Source organism: Grammomys surdaster, unplaced genomic scaffold (genome assembly GCF_004785775.1).
Source record: "Grammomys surdaster isolate TR1022 unplaced genomic scaffold, NIH_TR_1.0 173, whole genome shotgun sequence".
In the NCBI taxonomy this organism is placed as follows: Eukaryota; Metazoa; Chordata; class Mammalia; order Rodentia; family Muridae; genus Grammomys; species Grammomys surdaster.
Genome location: NW_021604621.1, coordinates 4,119,126 through 4,146,133, shown reverse-complemented (window position 1 = coordinate 4,146,133; position 27,008 = coordinate 4,119,126). Strand labels below are relative to the sequence as shown.

The following is a 27,008-nucleotide window of genomic DNA, read 5'->3' as shown; positions in this document are numbered from 1 at the left end:
AGTATGTAGCACTGCAGGACACTGACTCATTCTGAACACGGTAAAGTGATTTTTCTTTCTCCTTTATCATCAGATTTCAAAACGGTACTTTTCTCAGCTGTTCCATGTCTGTGGAAACAGAAAATTACTTTTTACATTATAATGATTTATGCTTAGCTGGCAATCTTCACATCTGTTACCTATTTTCCCAATGAAACTATTAAAGTGCATTTTGTCCCATTTGGCAGATGAACATACCAAGGTCCTAAAATGGTTAGATGCTCACCCAGGATCCAACATTTATCTGAGCTTCGACTCCTCTTTTCTTGAAAGTAGTGACTTTTCCTCAATCTGAAGGCTCTGGGAGTAAGCCACTGCAGCCGCTGCCATTTGTGAAATTGTAGGTAATCCTCGAAAGCTCTGAGAAGTTCCTCCAAAGTAACAATTTTTGTCATTCTAGACCTAGTTGGATAATAATGGGTCCTCCTCTGAAGCTCTTCAAAAACCAGAAGTACCAAGACCTGAAGCAGGAATGCGTGAAAGATGGCCGGCTTTTCTGTGACCCTACCTTCCTACCGGAGAATGATTCTCTGTTTTTCAACCGGCTGCTTCCAGGAAAGGTTGTGTGGAAACGTCCTCAGGTACCTCATTTTTCTCCCCACTTCTGTCTCCTTGATTTCCTTTTAATTCGAAACTCCACGTGACCCACGATTTCACTTACATCAACTTACTATTCAGAAAATTTAGAATTCTGTCTGCTTTCTTCCTAGCTTTCACCGTTGATCTCTTTCTCTTTGTTCAGTTATAATTAACAAATTATATATATATATTACATGATGTTTTCCTATGCATGTACAATTTTAAATGACTAACACAAAAGAGATGATGTATCATCTGCTCACCCAGAGACAGTTTTAAAGTAGGCTTTAACTTGAAGAGACTAAAATTTGGTCAATCATATAAAAACGGTAACAATAGAATAGGAAATATACTGTACTTTTTCTTTTTATAACTTTGAGTAAATAATTGAAATGTAGAAAGAAACTATCCTCTTGTCTCTTTAGTTAGCTGCCTGTGATTCTGCCTTAAAGATTACCTCAGATCAATGAAGCCAATATCCTCTTAGACAGAGAGCATCAGAGAAATGATTTCTGCTTGAAGAACATAAAGGATGCTTTGGAGGAGGGAGGCTTTTCATCTGTTTATTGAATATCATTCACTTTGTCATTCTAGTATAAGCTAATGAGATTCACATATAACTGCAGTCTTTCCATACCCATTAATATTAGCTACTAATAGTTATTATTGGTCTTAATGGAATATCTATGTGCTGTGTCTCAGCAGAGCTCAACACATCTCCATAAACTGTATATGAACTAGACTCCAATATATAATAAGATACAGTGATAGAGTCTGGAAAATAATTAGCAATCTTGATTTATAGTTATGGTTGCAACTGGAAAAAAGGATAATTTAATGAAGATGTTTCCCAATGATAAGGTAGGGAGATATCATAAAGTGCAAGCTCTTGGACCTGAAGATTCCCTTTGCACAGAAATGTGTTTTAATATGTGGTTGTGAACTACCTTAGTCACTAACTCAGTGTTTGTCATCCTTAAGGAATCAACAATCATTTTGTTGCTGTTCTTGTTGCAATTTTCACATTAAAGTCTTAAATGGAATTTTAAGAGTTACTTTAGTTCATGTACATTGCCACCAGGTGGTGCCAAGATACATTGATCTCAATATCTCTTTTCTATACTTGAAGAAAGGGATGGGCCAGCTAAAGTTGCAAAGTACCTTCCTTAATATTATGGAAAATATTATATGTTTTTATGAAGAATCAAAGGCATCAGACCTGGATGCCTAGTAGCTAGTGTTGATTCACAACGAACGATACCTAATAAAAGCATAAGGCTGGAGCCTGGAACTGTAACTCAGCAATAAAGCAGAGGTTCAACCTTTAAGTTATTGGCAGATAATTTTGCTTGCTTGTAATAAAAGAAATCCAGGAAACATGAATAGAATCTGTTAACATGTTTAGGAATCCAAAGATGTAAAATATTTGAAAATAATATTTTCAAATATTATTTCAAATATTTCAAAATATTTGAAAAAAGGAGAGAGAATCAAACTTATGAATTGATGGTAATAACAAGTAGCAGAAGGAGCTAAAAAAGAAGCAGAGAAGTGACAGAAGTGTACATTGGATGGGTATCCTTTAAAAAATGAGCAGACTTGAGCGTAGTCACTGGCTAAGGAGTAAAGACCATAAAGAGTTTGAAGATGCAGGAGAGAGGATGACTGGTGAGGGTGAAGTCCTAGAGAAGACAGAAGGATATCTGGTGGGTGGCAAAGGTGGAAGGCAATTCAAAGTCATTTCTCAGATGTGAATGAAACAGACAGCATTTCTTCTGCTACTTTGGCTTTGGATGCATCGTCTCCCCTCTCTCTTGGCTGGGTTCTTTGTACTTTGTCTTCTTCTTCATCCAAATTCTGTAGATTTTATCCTAGATGGCTCCATAGGGATAAAGGAAGCTTCAATGTTAAGGACTGTGTGTATGTGTGTGTGGAGGGGCAAAAGAAATTGCATTCATGACATACCTAGTATGGACTGGATTATGTGTTGGACTTCTCTATGTATGATTTCACTTCATCCTTACTAACCATGGTTTAGCAAGGTAGGTATGTTACAAGTTCTTTGATGTGTAATTAGTGTTCCTGGTTTTAAAAAAAATAGCCTGTAGTAGGGCATGGTGGAACATGCTATTAATCCCAGCACTCAGGAGACAAAGGCATGCAAATCTCTGAGTTCCAGTCCAGACTAGTCTACAGAGCAAGTTCCAGGACAGACAGAGCTATACAGAGAAAGCTTTTCTCAAAAACCTAAACAAACAAATAAATAAGTATAACAGGGGTCTGCAACATGATTCATCAGGTAAGTACTTGCAGTCAAACTCATAGACCTGAGTTTGGTCTCTCGAACCCACATGGTGGAAGAAGAGAACCAATTTCCACAGGTTGTCAATCTGACTTCCATGTGTACATCATGGATGTCATGCATGTGCCCACCCCATCCCAAATAAATGTAGAAACAAAACAAGACTCAAAACAAGACTAAAAAAGTAGATATTTTGCCTTTCATATTGATGAGGAAATCAAGTCTTCCAGGAGAAGGTAAAGATTTACTCAGGTTCCAACCTCCACCAAGCTAAGATTTGACTCAGAACTTGACTTCAAAGCCCAAGTAAGTTTTATCTCCTATCATAATATTATTTGGGCTAGTTTTTTTTTTTACAAACACGCATTTATGTGACTTCCTTTTAGACAGTACTCACTTCATCTTCATTGTGTTGCTGCTGTTCTTCCATAAACTGATCCGTGTTCTCCCTTTGAAGAATAAGGTGTGAAAACAGAGTTAATAAACCCAAAGGAGCCAGATACTTGAAATGTTATTTTATAGCCTATCGTCAAGAAGCTACATAGAGTTTTTAAAGAAGAGTAGATCATCATGTAAAAATAAGGTTGTGGGATATTTTCTCTGAAAGCTATGGATTTTTTTTTGTTTGTTTTACAACTAGAATGGAGGGTAAGCCTGGGTTGAAGAACCATGCGACTATTCTCTGGCCTCCCATCAGGAAAGCTGACACACAGTAATAGGCTTCTCTGAATTGACTCAGGAAGAGCAGAGGGGTCGTTGTCTTTCATTGCTTTATTAGGGAAATTGAGATACTGGCTTGCTGGGAAGGGTACAGACATTTTCCCGTTCATCTTACCACATAACAAACATCACACTCAACCAGGGTTTCTCTTTTTCCTGGAAAGTTTCAAAATGGAGATGGCATGATAAACCAACTTGCCTCCTGGTCTGTACTCTACGTAAGTATAAGTGACTGGACAGGGAGCTCCATTCCACAGATTTTCTAAAATTCTATTTTGAGAAAAATCTCAATTTGTCATTCCCTTGACTCAGTCTGCAAAGTAGCTAGACTACAGGTGTGTGCAACTAAATCTGGCACACGTTTGTTTCCAGCTCTGGAGTTCAAACCCACACCCTTGTATATGCTGGACAAGCTCTCTACCATGATCCTTTACCCAATACTCTAATCTGGATGTCTCTGTTTCTTCCTTGTTCAAAGCTTCTACATTCTAAGACTACATACTCCTGAATACCATTGACATTTGAGGAAACTTAAGTCTAGGAAGCTTCCCAACTTCTTTGAGGTACAAGTGTGAGTTTCACATTATTCTTTCCCATTTGCAACTTTTCTTCTGTATTTTTTTTGAGACAGTCATGTTATGAATCCCAGGATAGCCTTATACTCATAATTCTTCCGCAGCAATTTCAAGTGATGGAATTGTAGGCCTGTTTTACTACACCTGGCTCTGGCTTGGTTTAAAGAAGCAGTAGATACACAGGAAATAAAAGACATTTTAAATTCGCTAATAGCAAATAACTATCCATATCCTCCATAGAAAACCTCTGTTTCTTTGCAAGAAGCCAGTGGCCCGATTTTCTCCTAGTTTTCTGGGTATACAAATATTTTCCATGTGCTCTTTATCTTTCTTTTATGCCTGAGAACATAAATTATCATCTTAATAATTCATGAGAAGTAAGTTCCATAAAGTTTCAGTGTAATAGTGAGTCTGCAGGTACACGTCCTAGGCTGAATTTGCATGCCAAATTCCCACAGAAATCTTTTCTCCAGTTTTCGTCTTTTCTCCAAGCACTCTGGCTTTTTTCCTGACTGACTCATACCCATCCACAATAGTGTCCCAGAGTCAGACACATCTAATCCCTGACTTACATGAAGCAAAGACTCATGGGAATTTGCACAGCCAGCTGTGGAAGAACAAAGGGCCCCTACACAAGATCTTCTGTCAACTCTCATGGTCAACTTCTAACTTCTGCAATCTACTGCCAATGGCCTTTGTTTAGTATGCCTTCATGGAGTACTCTACCCATTGGCCATTTTGTTACATTGCCTGGATTGAATGAGAGGGTAAAGAAGTACCAGGTTAAAATTATGGTCATAAGATTGGCAGGGGGAAATTTATGAAGGAAAACATACCAAGAAGAATATACCTGCTTGGGTAAAAGATATCCAGTGATGGAATAATAATAGAAGCAATACTTCTCTGTGTTAATAGAATTTCCATCTACTGGTGAACCTGGGTACAGTAGTTTGGACTTAGACTGCTCATGAGTTTCATCTGGTGTCCAGACGTTGTGTCTTTAGACAGAAAGTAATTCTAAGTGTGTTCTATTGTTTACACATCAGAATGTTGAATAGACTTGTATGCTTTATCCAAATGTTATACTAATTTTAAATTCTGTATTTCAGATAGTTTTCATTTTTCTTGAAAATGCAGTTTATATCACATGAAATTTACATGTTCGAAGTGTACAGTGTGACCATTTTTGGTAGATTGACAGAGTTGTCCAAATATTACCCCAATCCAGTGGTACAATAATAGCTGCATCAATCCAGTAACACTCTCATGTTCTGCCCAACTGAACAGGGGAAAACCCATGAGGCCTCAACCCTACACAAGTAACTATAGGCAACTGAGGAAACCTGGGAGTGGAAAAAGTAGCTTTCCCCAGGGAGCATTGAAAACATACATACAAATCACATTATACAGACTGAACAGGTTATATTTGGGAATGTATGTGTGTATACATATACATGTATGCATGCAATGACAATTAGTAAAAAAAAGAGGACAGAAATTTGAAGGAGTGAGGAGGTGGATATACGAAAGAATTGAAGGGAGTATGGAGAAGGGATAAATGATATAATTGTACTATAATCTAAAAAGTGAGAAAATTAAAAATAAAAAATCTCCAAGTTATTTCCCAGTAAGTTACTCCTTTCTCACCAGCTACCACTAATCTACTTTTATTCTGTCCAGATTTTTCTATTGTGGACTTTTCCACTAAAATGTATTCTTAAAGTTATACAGATTCTTTCATTTAGCATCATTTTACAGGTCATCCATGTTATAACATGTATCATGTTGGTCCTTCTTATTGCCTAAAGTTAACAGATATATACATTCTGTATACATGATGTATATATACATAGTGTATATATATGTACATTTATATATTATTATATGTACATTTATATATTATTAGTATATATATGTACATAGTATATATATATATATATGTACATTTATATGTAAATGTACATATATACATTAAAAAGACATATCAATTCTTCCCAGTAAAGAAGTTTTGTGTCTGTAGCTGAGTCTCATCTCATACCAGAGTTCAAAGTTTCAGATACAAATATCATTGGGTAATGATTTGTTTCTTTAGACTGGAAGTTGAAGTTGAGCGTTTGTCTGTCTGTTTGTTTCTGTGTTTTTGATTTGTTTGCTTTTGTTTTTGCTTACTGAGACAGGGTTTGTGGACCAGGCTGGCCTCAAACTCAAAGACCCACCTGCCTCTGCCTCCCAAGTGCTGGGATTAAAGATGCGCCACCACGGTCTGGCTGAAGTTGACTTTTTCTGTTGTTCTAGGTTCCGTACTGAGTTCTACTTGGAAGGAAGAGAATGTTGTATTGGTGCTAAAATGTTCCCATAGAAACAAACATTCCCAGTAGGTGAAGGCTAGATTCTTGAGAGAGCATGCAACATTGCTTTGTGAGCCTAGGTCTACCTATGAACTCCCCTTCTGGTTCAAGTTTCCGAGAATAAGATGATGGCTACTTGGGCTAGCTCACATGGTTCTCAGGTTCTCAATGGAAGTTTTATGCCAATTAGCTCCTACTCCTTCCAGGAATAGTTAATCATCAAGTACCTATTGAAGGACTGGCCGTATCCCTACCTGCTCCCTCAGCTAAACTGCACATGGTGCTTTTGAAATTGCCCCTACTCTTCTGGATGCTGGTTATATAAAGAATATTTGGTATTACTGTGGTTCCTGAAGGGAACCTGAATCTCTATGCTTTCTGCCTTCAAATGTTACTTGCATAAACAGTTGCTAAAGTTCTGCATGTAATTGTTGCAAGTAGAGTGAACTTTGGAGGGTTTTAGATCTCATAATGGAGATCCCATCAGGAATTTCTGGGAACAAGGATGAGGTGAGACTAATTGAGAAGTCCCTCAATGCTCAGCCAAGAGAATATATTTCCTAGAAAAGATCCCTTCTCTGCAGAACATTTATCTTGGGGTGATAGTATTTGGGAAGCACTCCAGTTTTTCTTATGTTCAATTTCTTAGTATTATGTATACTCTACCTAAGAAATTGCTTTGCTTTGCCAAACAGCTCAGTTCAAGAATCCCTTTAACTGTGCCAGCACATCTGGAGCCATTAGGAACACAGCATCTCCTACATCTCTCCCCTACTCTCAAGTCACCCTGATATTATGGATATGTGACCTCTTGCTGAACCTCATTCTTACCACACCAGAATGGCTCAGGCTGAAATGTCCCATCTATGCTCTGCTTCTCAGCTTGGAGTTACAGAAAAATGCTCTCAACCATCCTTCTTTAACTTCAAAAGGAAGCTATCTAGTGTGTCCCAATACATATTAAAAGTCACTTAAGAGCCTTTTCTTTTCTCTTTAATTTTCTGTTTCTTTTCAATCTATTGCTGAAAAGTTCTCACAGTGTTTAGATTTGCACTGGATTCTTCTTATCTTTTCTAATTCCTTGGCTGTTTTCTAGTCTTTTAATGTACATCCTAGGGCTTTAGTAAGGTTTCTTTCCCGTTTTCCACATCATGGTACGTGTATGTAGAACAAGCCTGATTTATACAGTCACTTGAACTCTGGAAATCAATACATCCTGGTGATTTTTTTTTCTAAAACGAGGAGCTGAGAAAATCTCGCAAAAAAATGGAGTTTTGAGCAAAGAAGAGAGTACAATATAGCGATGGATATCTGTGGGGGAGCTGCACAATATTATTCCCTTACACAGGATCATTTACAAGCTTAAAGAGAAAGGGATGGAACAGCCGAAATCTTAAGGTTCCTTTAATATTATACTTTTCTGAAGAATTAAAGGCTTTAGGCCTGGATGTCCTGGTGATTAGATAACCAGAGACTCAAGTGTCTGCCCCTATCTGATGACCCTGCTTCTTCCACTACTTTTAATATTTGATGACTGTTACTGTGTCTTAAAATACACTATTAGGTATTTGACATAAAACTTTAAAGTAATATAAGATTGTAAAGTATGCTATTGATAATAGCTATATCCAACTCATACAAGGAGGACAATAATTATCCAGTTTCTCATTTTGAATATGCTTATGTGTCTCTTTGCTCCCTTATGTGAGTAGAAGTTCACACATTCAAAGTATTGACTGGGTGTAGATTCCTGCTTATCTAAATTAAAAAATATTACAAAGTAACACCAAACCATAGTAACTCTCAATAAAACCAGCAAGGAATTTGCCTTAAAATATATAAAAGCACATTTTTTCACCTATCAATATTCACTTGGCTACTTTCTATACTAGGAAACAATCCTATATTTCATCTGTATCTGAGAAATTGGGGCATAATTTCATATCTTTATCCAAATAAAATGATAATGTCTGACTAAGGGAGGCGCAATGATGCTTCTTAATTTCATCTTGGAAAAAGCAGAGAAATAGAGAAATAGAGAAGATGCATCAGGATCTGACTCACCAAGTGCACCTGCTCCATGCTCAGTAAATGAAAAGACAAAGCAGCCGATGACCCATAAATTACTTAGTATGATAGAGGTAGTCTCCCAAGAGAAAAGGTGGTGATAAGGCACCAGACATGCGACTAGAAAATCCGAAGCTGACAATCCACCTAACCAACTCCTTTTGGCAGGTTGATGCACAATTAATCTTCAGTTTGGATTTGTCTCTGCCCAGAATGCCAATTGCTTTCCAGAGCAATCTTGGCTTTTAATAGGTATATGGAATGCTTCATTCTGTAGACCAGAGCCTTCACGAAAAATTATATCCATTAAAAATAGACATTACACACCAGAAAAATATAGCTGTTTCTATTTAATAATTTTAAAGAGTGTGCACCTAGATTTTCCTTCCATTTGCAACTGGTGTTTATTTCAACAGGATATGCAGAATTTCAACTTACAGGCCAATAACCACTTCCATGAAAATGTTTCCATTTATCAAGATTTATTGGGATTTGATATCTTTGAAGTCTTCTAGTGCTGATGCTCTGAGCCACATCATGTCTGCAATTATATGATGTCCCATATTTCTTTGCTTATGCCTGTCTCTTTTTCTGCTATGCCTCAATGTTTCTCTCCTGTCCAGTGACCTATCAGTAGTCAACTCAAGCACTCAGTCATTCATTATAGCATCCAGTCCACCACCAGATGAACTTTTCTCTAGTCACTGAATATACTTTCAAAGTGACTCCATTTTGTTTTCATTACATTTTGCTCTAGTTACATTATTTGGCTTTCATTTTTCCTACTCACAGTAGGAATGACCCAGCTAATGATATCAGAAGTAAAAATACATGTGTATTTCCCTAACAAATACTGCCCCCACTATGGGCCAGATAATTTGGAATATGCCTTGTGGGGAGAGTTTCTGTTGAAATATTCCTGTGAATGATCTATTAACGCCTGCTATTAAGGTTGCTGTCATTTGTATTCATATAAAGGTGAGGGTTGGGAAAGCTGGTTGTCACGGAAACTGCTTTGCTTTCTGTTAGAAAAGGACTTCCTGGATGATCTCCTAGCTCATTTGCCTGGAAAGGCAGATGCATTAATGTTATCCTCTATCAGACCTTGTGTCTTGAAGGTAATCACCCTTTTACAAGCACGGGTACTTCAGGGAAATATCATCCTGACAAAAATGAGATCAGAATGTATCATGCTAAGTCTTAGTTCTAGTCTTCCAATGTTCACTGCTATAGTGAAATGCCAATGACAAAGGCCTTCCAGCTGCAGATGCTCTCCTATCTTACCCTTCTCTCCTTCCATTTCTTCACCTATTCTCCATAGGGACCTTTCTCTGTGCATAGGTTCTCCACTGCTTTTTGTTTTCGCTAGAAATCTCCCCAACCTTTCCTTTATCCCATCTATAAAGCACCTAGCCTCACTCAATCGCTTCTCCTCTATAAAGGCTTAGCTCAGCTTGTAGTAACTTGAAAATCTCCTCCCTGACTACTGCATGACCAATTACTGTATTCCCCAGGACATTTCTGATGACCCCCATCTGATTGTGGGCAACATCAGCAACCACCAGCTGATCCAGGGAAGACTGGGGAACAAGGCAATGATCTCTGCATTTTCCTGTTTGGCTGTTCAGGAGTCACACTGGACAAAGGTATTACCCTCTCTGTGGAATCTTACTCTATTTCTGCTTTCTTCTTGAATAACTTGACAGCAAAAGAGTCAGCTCATAACTTTTCTAGATCATTCTGTTTCTTGAAAACAGAAATAGGTAACTTATTTCCATCGTAGGAAATTTTACAAATAAAGACAAGCTCAGATTTACAGTGAAAATCCATGTATGCTAGATTCTAACAATGACATTTTGAATAATAGCTTTGTGACATATACCAGTTGCTCACTTGCTGTCATGTCGTGTTTTGACTCAATATTTCTTCATATTGTATTCTTTGTACCAACTTGTTATTAAGCCAGTAGGAGCCAGAGAATCATTAACACATATATACATAACGGAAAAGGTGAAAAAAATAGAAAAGGATCCTTGAAAATGTTCTAACAAATTATTAATAATACAAAACTTCCTCCTTACTATTCAGATAAAATTCAAACAACAAAGAACATTTTATTTAGGACAATGAACATTTTTCAATAAAAACTGATTTGGACTCTTTATGTGAAGTTGCTATAAAAACAGAATTCCACAATTGTGATTTTTATTAATGATGTGACTAAAATCTGAATTATGTAGAATAAATCTACAAGAAACTCTAGATAGGGCAAACCAGAGTAAGGATTGTATTTGTATTGGTTTTAGTTTTTAAGATTCATTTGACTCATTTTATTGCTTATTTGTGTGAATGTGTGCAGTATGTATGTGTGGGTGCATTCTATGTGCAAGCATTGAGACTAGAAGAGGACATTTCTTATCTTCTCTTTGCTCTCTTAACCTAGTCATTTTGTGGCAGGGTCTATCTCTAAAGCCAGAACTCATGTTTTCTCCATTAATATGGAGGCCATCAGGTCCCCTAAATCTTCCTGTTTCTCCTATCTGAGGAGTTGGGGGAGCAAGCATTTACAGAGACACCTGGCTTGTTGCTTGGGTGTTGGGATCCGAACTCTAGTACTGATGATTATGGAGTAAATGCTCTCAATCAGTGAACTATTTCTCCAATCCTGATATTACTTTTAAATGTCTTGTTCATGTATTTAAACATTTGACTACAAATTTATGTAGATAGTCTCTTATCTAGTTTACTGATTATCTATGGGAACCCTGCTGACTGTCTCTTCAGAATCCTACACATTTAGGGTGGGAATGACAGATATGGTTATATTGCACACAGCAAAACTGCCCTATGGAAACAGAAGTTGTGGGGGGGGAAAATACCACACCCTAGGCTTTTCTAACCTAGACTCAAAAGCACGTGTATTTGAAAAGTTTCTGTTTGCTATATAGTTTTCTTAGGACTTCACTGTATCCTCTACATCTGGATGTAGTCTTGTAAGTAGTACTTGACTAACTGTTCTTACCTTTCCAGGCAATTCCCAACCATAAGGATCAGGAATGGGATCCTCGGAAGCCCGAAAAATATGCTGGAATCTTTCGCTTCCGTTTCTGGCATTTTGGAGAATGGACTGAGGTGGTGATTGATGACTTGCTTCCCACCATCAATGGAGATCTGGTCTTCTCATTCTCCACCTCCATGAATGAGTTTTGGAATGCTCTACTGGAAAAAGCGTATGCAAAGTAAGGAGGGGGTTGACTAGCCTGTGGTCATGATACAGGAAGAAAGAAAGATCATATTTGTCTTTTGGGCACTCATTTTGCCCTATTCAACACCACAGATAAAATTGGCTGCAGCTCAGTAAGATTAAAGACCTTTCTTTAGCCCTGGACAAGCCTCTCAAAACTCATAGATGCTTTGGTTTCTGTTAATTCCTGTCTCCTATGAAAATTTTCAGGTTGTTAATCTGAAATTCAAATGGAATTCTCATCTCCTTTTAACCCTGCCTGCAATCTGCCTGTAGGAAGAAGTTTCTACATGAACTAGCATTTATCAACATAGCCTATGCTTAGAAATTGTTAATTGTAATCTCTAAGTATTTCTCACTTCATATCCATAGAAAACCCAGCTTGTAAAGGCTGCACAAGAATTGCTTTAATTTTTGGGAGCATGTTGTCCTTAACTAATTTCACTGAGATAACTGCATACTTGCTTTCAGGCTTCTGGGCTGTTATGAGGCTTTGGATGGTCTGACCATCACTGATATCATCATGGACTTCACGGGCACATTGGCTGAAATCATTGACATGCAGAAAGGTCGCTACACCGATCTTGTTGAGGAGAAATACAAGCTGTTTGGAGAGCTTTACAAAACGTTCACCAAAGGAGGTCTAATTTGCTGCTCCATTGAGGTTTGCATTCACCCTAAACAATCACTTTATGCTCACATCTGGCACAAAAGATAACAAAATTTAGGAGGGAACATTGTACTTAACCCAGAAACTCACAAAAAGAGCCAATAATGACACTCAGAAAGCTAACATAGGCAAGGAGTCCTGGTTTGGAGACTGAGAAGATTGAATTTTTTTTATCCCTTTGAACCAGTCATTCCATTGAGGGCCACGACACTATCAAAGGTGGTGCAAATAACTTATGGTAAGCTATTACCATCATCTTGGCTCCTGGATATTGAACTTACAGCTGTTCCCTCAAAGAATGAATCTGCTTTACCACATGTTTTAAAATCACAGTTCATATTAATATAGGACAGTGATTATTTGGAATTTGATTGTTTAAAGTAAGTTGTTACGTTACATTATTTTCTCTCTTTCACTTGCTTTCACGGTAGATTAGACATTAGGATCAAATTTCCACCTGCGGAGAACTTGAATCAATCATACTGGGATGAACCAACCAAAATAGAGGGGAATCAGAACTTGGCTCTCCCAATTCCTATGACCTTACGTATCTTTATGTGCTATCAGTCTCCCAGCCAGGAGGAACAAGAAGTTGAAACAGACTGGGGTCTACTGAAGGGTTATACCTACACCATGACTGATATTCGCAAGCTCCGTCTTGGAGAAAGACTTGTGGAAGTCTTTAGTACTGAGAAGCTGTATATGGTTCGCCTAAGGAACCCATTGGGAAGACAAGAATGGAGTGGCCCCTGGAGTGAAATGTGAGTTATATTTCACTTTTATTGTTACACCTCCTTAGCTCTGTAGTTCGCCCAAATCTATCCCTCTCAATTGTTAGTGAGCTGTCAAATAACAGAGACATTTCTGGGCTTTAGTCAAGCATGTGATCTGCAATCCAGCCAGAGATAAAATAAAGAAGGCCTAGTCATCATGCATTCTCTTCTTTTGATGTTCTGGCAAGAATAATGACTTATTTTTTTATTCTTTATTTGTTTTTAGTTCGGAAGAGTGGCAGCAACTGACTGTAACAGATCGCAAGAACCTGGGGCTTGTTATGTCTGATGATGGAGAATTTTGGTGAGAAGATTTTTCTGCAACAAGGAATTTGGGTCTCTTATTAGAACTGCATATTAAGTACCATTTTCATTTCTTTCCTTATTCCCTTCATTTAGGATGAGTCTGGAAGATTTTTGCCACAATTTTCACAAACTGAATGTCTGCCGCAATGTGAATAACCCTGTTTTTGGCCGCAAGGAGCTGGAAACAGTGGTGGGATGTTGGACTGTGGATGATGACCCTCTGATGAACCGATCAGGAGGTTGCTATAACAACCGCGATACCTTCTTGCAGAATCCTCAGGTTAGAGTCAATTATTTTCCTTTGCCTTCAAGCTATCCAGCCAGTAAGAATCAGGACTCACTTTGCTCCTCTCTGGAGTATTCATTTAGCAGTAGGTTTTCAAATCTATTGCATAATATTCATCAACCATAATCCCCAGAGATTGACTCAGATGCTTGTGAGACCCAGAAGACAAGGTTTCTGCAGAAACTTACCTTGGTAATGTTTACAAATCTGAATCAATTTCTCCAGCTGCCTCTCTCTAAATGTTACAACTTAATTCCTGTCTTCTGGCGATAGTCTCAACACAGCAGAGTGGGGATCTGCTTCCAGATGCTGTCTCAGTTCTTCCTCCTTTGTCTTTACTGCCCAGTTGTTCACCTGATACATCGCACACATCATATCTTGTATTCTTTTTCATATAGGTTACCCTTCTGAAAACCATCATCATAACCTGCTTTTTCTTTTCAAGAATGAGGTCATTTTCCCCCTCAAGATGTAAATCGCTGCCCTGTCTGCTTCGAATTCAGTCTATTTACCACCACACTCATATTATATTATATGTCTGACCAGGCACATTTCAAGAAAACAACAAGACTCTCTCAAGCACCCCAAGCCTGAATTTATAATAGCCCATATGAGGATGTGCCAAGGCATAGCAGATATAACTCTGCCTCACTGTCCACGGGCATATCTCTTCTTCCTATAGATATTGCCTAGGCATTTTGGAGAACACTAAAGGTTCAGAAAACTGGTTTACTTAACTTATAATTTTCTTTTCTCTTTCCATCTTAATTGCCCGTCAGGAAACTTTATTATCGTTACCCCTTCCCTATGTAGAAAAGTTTCAGTACCTACCAAGCACCTGTACCAAACATGGAGAATGTTCAAGATTGACATTTGGAGCCCTTGCCTGGGTTGCTCAAATATCTGGGTTGGCTTTATGAATCTACCAAGGACTGTGTGGCGAAGTCTGGTTCAGTGGGATAAGAATGCTTTCCGTCTTTATGAATTCTGAAATGTTTCTGCATATAGCTTTGAATGCAAGGGTATAATAACAGGACGAAATGAATAACTTATCAGGAACATACGTATTAAAACTTACCCTCCTTGGCACCAAAACCCTAAAAATAGAGTTTTCAGTACATGCCAGATACCATAGGGAGAAGCAAGTATAATGATCTTTACTTAGTAGGGATTTAATTTTCCATTACATAATTGTCTGGTCAATAGTAAAGTCCAGAAATTAACCTGAGACTCTGCTTCCCATAAAAGAATTTTATTCCATAAAATATCAACTAGTTTATCTTAAATGAGATTGCTAATTCATCTCTTTGACTGCACCTTTCTCTCAGTACATCTTCACTGTGCCCGAGGATGGCCATAAAGTCATCATGTCACTGCAACAGAAGGACCTACGCACTTACCGCCGAATGGGAAGACCTGACAATTACATCATTGGTTTTGAGCTCTTCAAGGTAAGAACAGCATTTGGAGCAGAAAGAATACAAACATCAGAGTCTAAATTAGGAGATTTTAGAGTTAAGAGAATTATGAAGGGATAAAGAAGAGAACAGAAGTGGGATCTTCTAATATAAAAGCTCTGAGTTTAACAGAGCGCACTGCTTCATCTTCTTTGCTTCTAGGTGGAGATGAACCGAAGGTTCCGTCTTCACCACCTGTATATTCAGGAACGTGCTGGGACTTCTACCTATATCGACACCCGTACTGTGTTTCTGAGCAAGTATCTGAAGAAGGGCAACTATGTGCTTGTTCCAACCATGTTCCAGCATGGCCGTACCAGCGAATTTCTACTGAGGATCTTCTCGGAAGTGCCTGTCCAGCTCAGGTTCAGTTTTATTGTGATGCTCTTCCAACCCTTGTCCTCTTCTTTCAATTCTTGGCCTATATTCATTCCTCTATACACATACTCGATGAGATTATATGCTCAAGTCAGACCTCACTAATTGAAATGAAGGTAGTCAAAATATTTCTCAGAGTGGAGCTATGGAAAAATCCTCCAATGGAGATCTGAGATGTAGAGTCTTGATCTGGCTTGTAAGGGGAAAGAGCCAGTCTCTTAAGCTCTGCCACTTGTATTTTAACTTCAGTTCTCAGATTGGTACTATCTGTTACTGAGCTGTTGGCACTTTTCCTCGATCTCCTATCTTGTTCTCAGTGCTGGGGAGCCTAAGCTACTGTTCACTCCAGCTGTACCAACTCTAGTGTTGAAGTCCTATAAACCCGAGAAAAGAAAACCACCCTCAAAAAAAAAAAAAGCCACATCTGGGGAGGAATGGGATAGGTCACCCAGCTTCTTACATGTTTCAATAATGAATTCTATTTAGACAGGTTGGTTTCATCATGAAGTGACACATGTTTTTTTAATTAATGTTGTAGGGAACTGACATTGGACATGCCCAAGATGTCTTGCTGGAACCTGGCACGTGGCTACCCAAAGGTGGTTACCCAGATCACTGTCCACAGTGCTGAGGGCCTGGAAAAGAAGTACGCCAATGAAAGTAAGAACTGCATATATGGTTAGAATACATTACCAGCATTTATTATCTCTATTGATATTTTCAGTCTGGAGATTTCAACCCTCATAGAGAACAGAATCAGACTATGAAATCATAGCTTCTTGCCTCTCTAGAAAGGAAACTTAATCACTAGGTTTAAAAAACAAAACAACTGCCAAAATGTCACTTTCTTACAGCTGTCAATCCATATCTGATCATCAAATGTGGAAAGGAAGAAGTCCGTTCCCCTGTCCAGAAGAATACTGTGCATGCCATTTTTGACACACAGGCCATTTTCTACAGAAGGACCACTGACATTCCTATTATCATCCAGGTAAGACTGAGCAAGGGACCTTAGGCAGTTTATGTTCTCTACCACATATTAGCTTTTCCCAAGTATATCACGTTTGGAGGATACAGAGCAAGTACTAGTATTTATTTGGTTTATATTCAGAACATTTCCAATTAAACAAAAACACCAACTTCATCTTTGACTTAAAGCTCTTGACTTTATATCCCTTAGGCAGAGGACCATATGCTCATGACTATACTTGTGAGCACATGTACTATAAAGTCCCATGAAAGCACGTATTTGCTAGTTCTGTTAACCCCTATATTGCTAGGTCAATATGGATAATGTCAGTCTGGCAGTATTTCTGGCCTAACACTTTTGACCAGCTGCCTTTATGTAACAAACCCACAAATAAAAATGATCCCTAGTCTACTTTGATCTATATTATTTGTAACATTATCTTCCTAATCAAAGGGTTATCAGGAAAAAATAAATATGTCACTTGATGTACATCCTAGATGTCACTGGCTGCATCAGTCTCACAGTTGGTTGTTGATTTGTCTCTTCAGGTCTGGAATAGCAGAAAATTCTGTGATCAGTTCCTTGGGCAGGTTACTCTGGATGCTGACCCCAGCGACTGCCGTGATCTGAAATCTCTGTACCTGCGTAAGAAGGGTGGTCCCACTGCCAAAGTCAAGCAAGGCCACATCAGCTTCAAAGTTATCTCTAGCGATGATCTCACTGAGCTCTAAGTATTCATCATCAGTGAATCCTGACAGCTTTCCATCTTCTTTTGTCAGGCACTAGGTCTCAACTAGGATTCACAGTTACTGAAATTCCACATTTATTAATGTTTTTCCCTTTTCTGATATTTCCCATACCTCCTGATCCAAGTAGCATCAGTAGCTACATAACCTATATACCTCCAGCAGCTGGACAGGGGAGGTGACAATCCCATCTGGAGATCATATATACATTTACTGAGAAAAGATCCTTAGGGCTTCCAGGGGTGCGATTCAAACGGGACAATAACAAGAATCTGGACAGCCTACATGTGTCTTTGCTGTTTTCACCTGGCCAACAAATCTTCCTTGTAGGGCATTTTGATGGAGGAGAGAGGTGATCAAGGCCAAGCTGGTCTAGCCTGACATCCCAGCTCCTAACTGACACTACAGATTTTTCAGCAACATTTCACCAGTAGCCAGAGCTGTCTTTTAACAGTCCCAGCCCTTACCACCACCACCACCACCACCACTACCACCACAGTCACTACCACCACCACCTCTGGAAAGTGTGGTCCTGCCCTAACTCAAGTAACTCCCCCACAGTGTTTTACCTTCATGTTGAGGAAGCTTCCTAGGTGCTTAATCAAGAGCTGGAGTTCAATGCGGCTGAGACAGTGAGAAGGGCTTGAGCTTTAGCAATTTGGAAGCCAGCTGTGTGCCATAAGAGGGAGAAGTTGAAGAAGCTGCAGTGGGAGACAAAGCCTCGGTCCCCCACCCATCCACACACACCTACACTCACACACGCGCATGTAAGCGCGCACGAACTACCATCCAGTCAGTGGGCAAGAATAAGGACTAGTGAAGTATCATGCACACCAAAAGATGGATGAATCTATTCAGTAATAGGACAGCCAGTTTGGGGTCCCTGACTACAATGTGAAACCTCTTGCTGCTGCTAGATTTATAAACAAGCCCATTGCCCTGTGCTTCCTAATATCATTGGTACTGAAAACTCTATATGGGAACTTGAGAGGTCTGGATCCCACCTGGACCAATCAGGCTTTTCCCTCTGTTGGGAAGCTCCACTCCCCAGGGTTTGTTTTTCAGTATGTCTACAAAATTTCCTTGTGAATCAGTCATTGTATGTTCTTCCCTTCAATCTCATCTATCAGTATTCTGCCCCTATTCAAGGCCCAGCATAAATTCCACCTCCTCCATGAAGTTGTTTCACATCTTACCCGAGCCCCATCTCCAACAATATTTCAGTGCTTCTGCAATGATAAAAAAAAAAAACATAGTTGTAGTACTTAGTCTAGTTCAGCATGCATTCATTTAAACATACATTTTGTAGCTCTCTCTTTTGTAACTTGCTCATTTTCTATCACATTTTTGCAGTCTTTGTAACTTTTACAGTGCCTTTGCCACACTGCCTTACAAACAAAATCACAATAAAGTTCATATTCAATAAATTGACCAGTCTCGACTAGTTAATGGTATCGGAGGGATGGCAAGGGTGGTTATCTATCAAGACATGCTTCAGAGCTATTAGAAGCATCACTGGTGGGTGCTTTGTGAAACTGTAGCCCTGGGGTAAATCTGATGATTTTAGTCCTAACCCAAATGATCCCTTTACGATGTGGAAGCTTACTAAGTTTTTAATTAAAAGCTGGAATTCAGTGAGATTGAGACTGTAAGAGCCCAAGATCAGCTGCACTCTGGTGGTGTAGTTGTTTCAGTAGATGGTGGGTGATTGGTAGAATTGTGAAGGGCTTTCTATTTTTAGGGTGATAATTGGGGATACATATTATTGAGTCCTCCTGGAGCTATACTCAAGACCAAAGCTGTCCAAAGGAAGATCTTCTAACAAGGGAAAACAGTACTCTTCTTCCTAAGTCTTTTCCCAAGTCAAACGGATATGGATGGAGTCTTCGACTTATTTGCTTGTACCCTCAATTGGTCTTCTGCTCATCCCACGACAGGCTAGGAAGGAAGTTCTCCTCATTGCCCTTATGCTATGCCTCTTGATTTGAACAGATGCTTCTCCAGGGGAGGGGTCTTACTCAGCAAAAACAACTCTGAAAGACAACCCTCAATGTTGTTCCTTATGATGTGATCCCAGAACACACTACAGTTTTATATAGTGTATAGTTTTATTAAAAATGATGATAATGTAATCATTCTATGTGGTCACCAGATGGCACTATGATATTACAATTAAGATCAAAGAAACAACACTCTTAAGTATGAAAATTTTCCACAAATAAAAGAGAGAGAAAGAAATCAATCTTTTTGAGTATTTACTGTGCACTTCATCCTATGTTCAACTCTTTATGCAGGAAATTTTATTTTAATGTCCACACAAAGTATCAGAACTCTTCCTTCTTTAAGATAAACAATGTAAAGAAAAGAGACATTAAAAAAAAGTTGCTCACAGTTACTCAGCTAGTAAGCAACAGGTTACAGAAAATATCCCTTTGACTATCAAACCTGGGCCCCTTTGTAATGAAAGTAGGTTGCACATCAGAAAATGATATTTCATATTATCAGTGATGCATCATCAGCTTTGCATCAAGAATGGAGCAAAAGACATGCTAAATATGTTCCTGTGGAATCTTTATTCTCAACTGATATTTCATATATATTTATAATGTTTAAGTAGATTTGCATAAATGTACTAAAGACATATTGGGATGAATTTATGCAGGGTAGAATAACTATGCTGAGTGAAAAAGGCTAGATTGCTTGATTTCATCTATACAAAATCTAGGAAAAGCAAGCTACTATGATGGCAGATTAGCACCTTCTTCATGAAGTAAGGGAGGAAAGGAGTATAAGCAGCCCGAGTAAACAAATTCAAGGCAGCTTGCTGCAGGGATACCTTCCTGCGCTTATTGCAGCACTAATCACAATAGTCACACTATGCAGTTAGCATCTTGATTGCTGTGCTGACTACCTGAGTATATGTAATTTTCTGGGTTCAACTGAATATTGCTGAAAATAAATGTTTATAAAGTGAAGCCTCATAGCCATTTCATGCTCCCTCAGTGCTATTTTGAATTTCAGACATGTATATCTAAATACAAGCTCAAATGAGGGCTGGAGAGATGGCTCAGCCAGTAAGAATGCTTCTTGCTCTTCTAGAAGACCCATGTTTGAATCTTAGAACCACATCAGATAGCTGATGCTCCTGTTCTATAGGACCTAGTGTCATCTTCTGGATTCTACTGGAATTGCATGCATGTGGTACACATATATACCTGCAGGTAAAACACTCATACACATAAAAATAATACTAAATTAATTTTAAAATAATTAAAATTTCAGGGCTGGAAATAGCTTTGTGTGTGTGTTTGTGTGTGTTGTGTTCTTTCTTTTAAAATTATCGTTTGTATTTTTGTTGTTTGTTTTCCAGAGAGAGAAGGCAAGCCTTGGAGTTGGGTGAGGAAAGAGGTGGCAAGGATCTGGGAGGAGTTAAGTGAGGAGAAACCACGAGGAAAAGATATTGTGTGAAAAAATTCAATTGAAAATTTAAAAAGAGCACTTCCAGCTTTCTCAGAGGGCATGCTAGGGATCTCAGCACTGATTCAGGAGGCTCACGACAGTCTAAGGACAGTTCCACTGACAGTGATGCTCTTTTCTGGCTTCCACAGGCACCTTCCACACACGCAAGTGACAGACACTTCCTGTGATGGTTTGAATGAGAATGGCACTTATAGTTGATTGCCTGAAGTTGGTAGAACTGTTTGGGAAACATTAGGAGGTGTGGTCTTGTTGGAAAAGATGTGTCACTGGCTTTGAGGTTTCAAAAGGTACTAAAATTGTAGGAAAACGATCCTTCAACAATTCTTACTCTCTTTCTGAAGGTAGAAGTCTACCTGTATTTTATTTAAGTGATTTGAAGCATGCTAATCCCACTACTTAAAACCATTTAAATTTGAAAGAGGCTTTAAGTTCATTGGCTAATATTTGTCCAAGAGGGGTGGGGGAGAGAGAGAGAGAGAGAGAGAGAGAGAGAGAGAGAGAGAGAGAGAGAGAGAACACTCACTTATGCTTATTATAGAATTTAGTTGTTAATGACCTCATTCTATACTATAATATTGTTCAGTGTAACATTGTCTTCTGACTTGTCAGATAAAGCAATTCAGTTTTACAGTTTCTAAAATTAAAAGCTGTTTCTTGTTATAAGTTTTATACTTATATGACACTGTAATCCATCCATGCTCACAGGGGAGAACTCAAGCTATTTGAATGTTCTCTGTCTTCTCAGCAAGACCTTGGAAGCACAGAAAGACAAATCTTATTACTTAATATAGTTGGGAATGGTGACATGTGGAATTAATACGGAAGTCTCTGACAGAAAGGTGATCAGGAGAAGCAGTAGATCTGGCACTGGGGCTGGGCATAATATCCAGCCTATGTCAAAAGAGAAGTGCCATATAATGTTTATTGCTTTGATTACTACACACCCTGTTGAGATCTGCATGTAATTGTAAAAGGTGATCTCCCTCTCCCTCCCCCCCCATTCTCCCTCCCTCCCTTTCTCTCAGCATTTCTCTTTGATGTCAATGTAGTCTTGCTTCTTTTTTTGTGGGGGATGTATATTTCTAGAAATTAAGACGTGGTGGTTTGAATGAGACTCATCCCCACAGGCTTATTTGTTTAGATATGTATAAATCTATGGATACATATGGTGGAATTGTTTGGGAAACATTAGGAGGTATGGTTTTTTTCTTTTTTTTTTCTTTTTAGAGGGTGTGTGTCGCTGGAAGCAAGTTCTGATGTTTCCAAGGCCATACAGTAACCCAGTTAGCTTTCTCTGCCTCACACTTGTGGATCAAGATGTAATTGCGCAGTGATGCTGGCTCAGGATTGGCAGATGGCATTAGTAGTGGTGGTATTTAATATATGTGTGTGGCAAGCAAATAGATGCCAACCTGGCACCTTGGAGCTGATGCCTCCAAGAATATACAGTACAACCACAATTTGTAGTTAGCACTTCAGGTTTTAGACACATTCTACTCCAGTACGATGTGAAAGACACAGACAAGACTCGAGTACCAGTATACAAACTAGCAATACTAAGCCGCAAATGAAGCTATTTGTTATTGTTTATGCTTTATTTGTCTAAGTTGCTGTGGTAAAAAAAAAGAATGCCATTGATTTTGAAAAAAACTGGTAACTTTTTAGCTCATAAAATATTCCATATATTTTTTGTGGCTTTGATTTTGGGTAGGCCTTCTGCTGACACCTCATTTTCAAATTCTCTATCTTCCTCCACATCAGAACACTTATTCCCACAGTACCCCGCCCTCTCAACTTCAACTATGCCTGCACTTTATTATGTCCTTAAGGTGGCCAGTTTCTAGGTCTTGGCTTTCTCAGGTTAAACATACAAAGGATTCAGAGCTAGGATCTACATATAAGAAAGAATAAATGACATCAGTCTTTCTGAGCTAGGATGATTTCACTCAGTACATACTTTTTCTAGTTCTATTCACAGATGTGCAAATTTTATAATCTGATTTTTCATTCTGGTTAAGTCATATTCCATTGTGAATATGTTCCATATTTACTGTATCCATCCATCAGCTGTTGGTCATCATCTTGGTTGATTCTGTTTCCTAGCTGTTGTGAATGAACCATTGATTTGCAGGTATTTCAATAGCAAAATATAAAATCCCTTGAGCATATACTTAGGAGTGATATAGTTGGATCATGTGGTATAGATCTGTTTATACTTTTTCAGATGTTTCTTGGCTGATTTCTTTAGTGGCCTCTCTCATTTACATTCTTACCAACAGTGTATAAAGGGTTCTACTTTCTTCACATGTACGCCAGCATCTGTTGTCAGAGTCATGACTTGGGCTATACTTTATCTAATGAGATGGAATCTTGAAGGAGTTTTATCTGCATTCCAACCCAAGAAAAATTCAACTAAAAGGAATAGCAGAAAACAAGTGACATGAAAGAAGAGGGACTTTATACTCAGGGTTAAATGTTTAACTGGAGCTAGGAGGCTTGGGGAGTGGGGAATATAGGGTGTGTGAGCCAAAACCAAGAATAGACAAAGCCTTATGGAAATCCACTAGTGTGTAAGCATTTATGTATGTAAATATATATATGTATATATATATATGTATGTATGGGTGGAGTTGGATAGAAGTACCTGTATTGGTAGGCAATACTGGTCCTAGAATATATAGACTATTAAATGAAAATGTCAGTGGCAGGCACACAGGCTACCTCTTTGTGAGCTGCTGGTCAGAACGGCCCCAGCACACCCCTTACTCTGCCAAAAAGCACAGGATATTGCCATTGCTATTGGTTTTCCATTATAAAGAGATGAGACCCCATTGCTGAAGATAACACTTTGGATGCAAGGAATGGAGAAATCAACCTCAAACTTACCAAAAAAATTCTCTACAAGTTGGCTAGCTTACAAAGTGTCAGAAAGTCTACTTCCTGTGTGCAAGCTGCTGAGAGAGAAAAAGGCATCAGTGGGTTTACTCAGTGCTGGACACAAAATGCTACACTATTGACCTGCTGGCAGTGGCTCCACTGCTTCAATAGTTATAATGAAGGTTATAGGGGTGACCAACTGCTTTTGATTGGTTATAAGGTTTCTCCACTGGAGGGATTTCATGGCTTGCACTGTAAACATAGCCAAAAGATCATTACTAAGGAGATCGTAGCCTCTAGAAGGAACCAACTCTTACTGATTTTGCTAAATGACAATGCTGTCAGACTGCAATTCTAAACATTTATGTTCATAGCCATAGATGTGTGATCCTCTCAACTATGGCTAGAGAAACTTCTTTTTGCAGTGAATAGAGGTAAATGCAGAGACTCATAACTAGTCAAAGTGTCGAGCAGAAGTAACTATGAGTTCTCATTTGTGGATAGGTCATTTGTATCAACTTCCCTCTAGCCAAGGCCCACTGAGCCTCTCAGAAGTTCTGCTTCTGTTTGCAGAGGCAAAAAGAGTGTTGAAACCTGGCAGGTGGGGAATAGGGCTGTGAGATACTGACTTCTGGATGACATGGCAAGATGTGATGACCTGCATAAGACCTGAAGAAAACCAAGGCAAGCAAAATACCACCACACACTGGGATGAGGATCCCAAGGCCACACCCATATGGGAAGAGCTTTTGGCTGCTGATGGCTGCTGAGGGAGGGACAGTCGCTCTTCTTTGCTCATTCCTCTGTGGAGAGTTATCCACCCATGAGTTTGTGATCAGCACGAATTGGATGTGGGGTTAACAACAAAAACAAACTAGAAAGAAGATGAACTTGGGAGGAAGATAAAGTAAGGTAAAGTAGGAGCTAGGGGAAGGTAATGGTGGATGGATATGATCAAACTACATTGCATAAGCATATGAAACTTACAAATAACAAAAATACTATTTAATATTATTTCTATTTCACTAAAGGGCAAGGGGAGACAACTTGCTTTAAAAGACGTTTACAGGGATAAGAAGCTAACAGTGAAAGAAGCAACACAATGATTCATACACATTCTTATTTATTCAAATTTACAGTAAATGCCTCCAACCGTCCACATAAAAACAACAACAAAAAAATGAGGCCTGTATGTAAGTAGCAGTGCATTAAAAATCAGCCAAGTGGCATTTTAAAATTACATTTATCTATCTGTGTGCATTTGTGTGGGTGTGTTGGGGCACCCCATATCATGGGAGTCCAGGTCTAGAAAACAATTTTGGGGAGTTGATTGACTCCTTCCACCACATGGATTTCTGAGATCAAAGTTAGGTCATTATGCTTGGAGACAGGTGCCTTTACCTTAGGAGTCATCTCAAAGGTCATCAGCTAGCATTTGTGAGGAAGATGAATGTTGTTGTATCGACTTACACAAAGGTATAATACTTCGCATACCCACTACAGCAAGAACAATAAATGCAAAGAAATGTGTAAGCGAATGAATAAAGATTCTCAGCGAGGCTGTTTTGGAATTTCTTTAATCCTTTGAAGACTTTGATATGAGGAGGAGCTAGAGAGGCGGCTTAGCAATGGCAGGTGCTTTCTGCTCTTGCAGAGGACTGGAATTCAGTTCCCAGCACCCACACCTGGAGGCTCACAACTGCCTGTAACTCTGCTTCCGGGAGTTCTCATGTGATTATTTGGCACTCATTGGCACCCACACACATCTGTGCACAATGCAAACACACAAACACATGATAAAAATCTTAAAAAAAGATGTAAGGCAAATCAGACCATCATGAACATGGTATTGCATATTAAGAAATTTCCAAGCAGAAAGATGATCAAAATTGACTTGTTGGTTACCTGTAAATTGTTATGGTGATTTTCCTTCATCTACCTTTGAAATCTACCAAGTTTTGCTTTGTTTTGAATATACACACTTACTTTTTGAGCTAGTCTATGTAAATGTCAGATAGAGAATCTGAGTTATTCAGTGGAAGATTCCTTGAGGCAAATCTTGTATTGGTAGAACGTTGGCCATTTTATCACTTCTATATTTTTAATAGAGTAATGCCTTCCAAGATGTGAAATAGGCAAAACAACAACAACAATAACAACAAAAAACAACTGATGAGATCAGGGTCTGGTGGGAGAGTGACAGAAGAAAGAAACAAGAGAACACTGATGTTTGTCATTTTATTTGCAATACTTTAGGTCCAAGTTTCAAACTGCAATATTTTTACACTCAAGACACAGTCATGCACAATCCATATTTCAAATTTCTATTGCTTCAACCACAATTTAAAATAACAATATCAGAAATGAAAATCCTCAAAACGGTCAGCAGCTGAGGGCAGAGGGATGGAATCATACCATCAGCAAGTCTACAAAAGAAACAACTTACTTAAAAATCAAACAAACATAAGACCATAAATATCATTAATCCAAAATTACAGAAGAATTTCACTACACATGGGTTAACAAATAACAACACATTTTGACAAAAGTAATGCACAGCCAAATGAGATACAACTCTGATAAGTGGTGAAAACTGAAGATCCTCCTCAATCTAGTTTATCTGGATGTTAGGAGTTCAATCCCAGTAGACATCAGCATCCATGTAATCTGGCAGCTACTGTCAGATGTACTGAGATTTGTAAACTCAACCCATTAATGGTGAAAGATCTTACCATCACTAATGAATATAGTATATGCGGGTCCAAAAAGCACACCACACACAAGCACACACATTGAACTTGAATTTCACACTCCGGGCTGGTTGGCACTCTGCTGTAGGCAGGCAGTAGGGACCATCCACCAAACTAACTCCTAGTTTCTCCTCTTTTTCAGCGGCATACTCATATAACTAGCCAATTGCTGTGGGAATTTTCATGAGAAATGTTTTCTTTGATCCCAACAGTTAATTTGTCAGCTAAAAGCATGCAATTGCCTTTCTGTTCCTCTTTTTGCAACTTGTCAGTACATAGGTCCACTCTGTGGTCTTAGCCATTAAAATGTTTGGGTTCTGCCATCTTGTGCCATTTGTACTTTAATGCTCTAAGCCCCATAACTGCTTAATAGGAATAGAGAGGCCCAAGTACAGTTTTATTCTATGAAATGTGACAGTGAATTTCTGTTTTAGTAGCAAA

The 27,008-nt window shown here is 38.7% G+C and overlaps 1 protein-coding gene across 1 annotated transcript; it reads left to right on the top strand.

Moving 5' to 3' along the window:
- The first annotated feature begins 455 nt into the window (after window positions 1-455).
- Capn6 (calpain 6) lies at window positions 456-17,445 on the top strand. Its single transcript, XM_028767499.1, has 12 exons — window positions 456-620; window positions 10,145-10,276; window positions 11,661-11,869; window positions 12,346-12,538; window positions 13,112-13,305; window positions 13,544-13,621; window positions 13,717-13,903; window positions 15,238-15,360; window positions 15,529-15,731; window positions 16,283-16,404; window positions 16,599-16,735; window positions 17,263-17,445. The coding sequence occupies exons 1-12, from the start codon at window positions 456-458 to the stop codon at window positions 17,443-17,445; spliced, it is 1,926 nt and encodes a 641-aa protein (XP_028623332.1).
- Window positions 17,446-27,008: the final 9,563 nt, after the last annotated feature.

Coding starts and splice junctions, on each gene's coding strand:
- Capn6 (XM_028767499.1), top strand. CDS start 456: ATGGGTCCTCCTCTGAAGCTCTTCAAAAACCAGAAGTACCAAGACCTG. Junction 621..10,144: donor TTGTGTGGAAACGTCCTCAG/GTACCTCATTTT, acceptor TGTATTCCCCAG/GACATTTCTGATGACCCCCA. Junction 12,539..13,111: donor TAATTTGCTGCTCCATTGAG/GTTTGCATTCAC, acceptor ATGTGCTATCAG/TCTCCCAGCCAGGAGGAACA.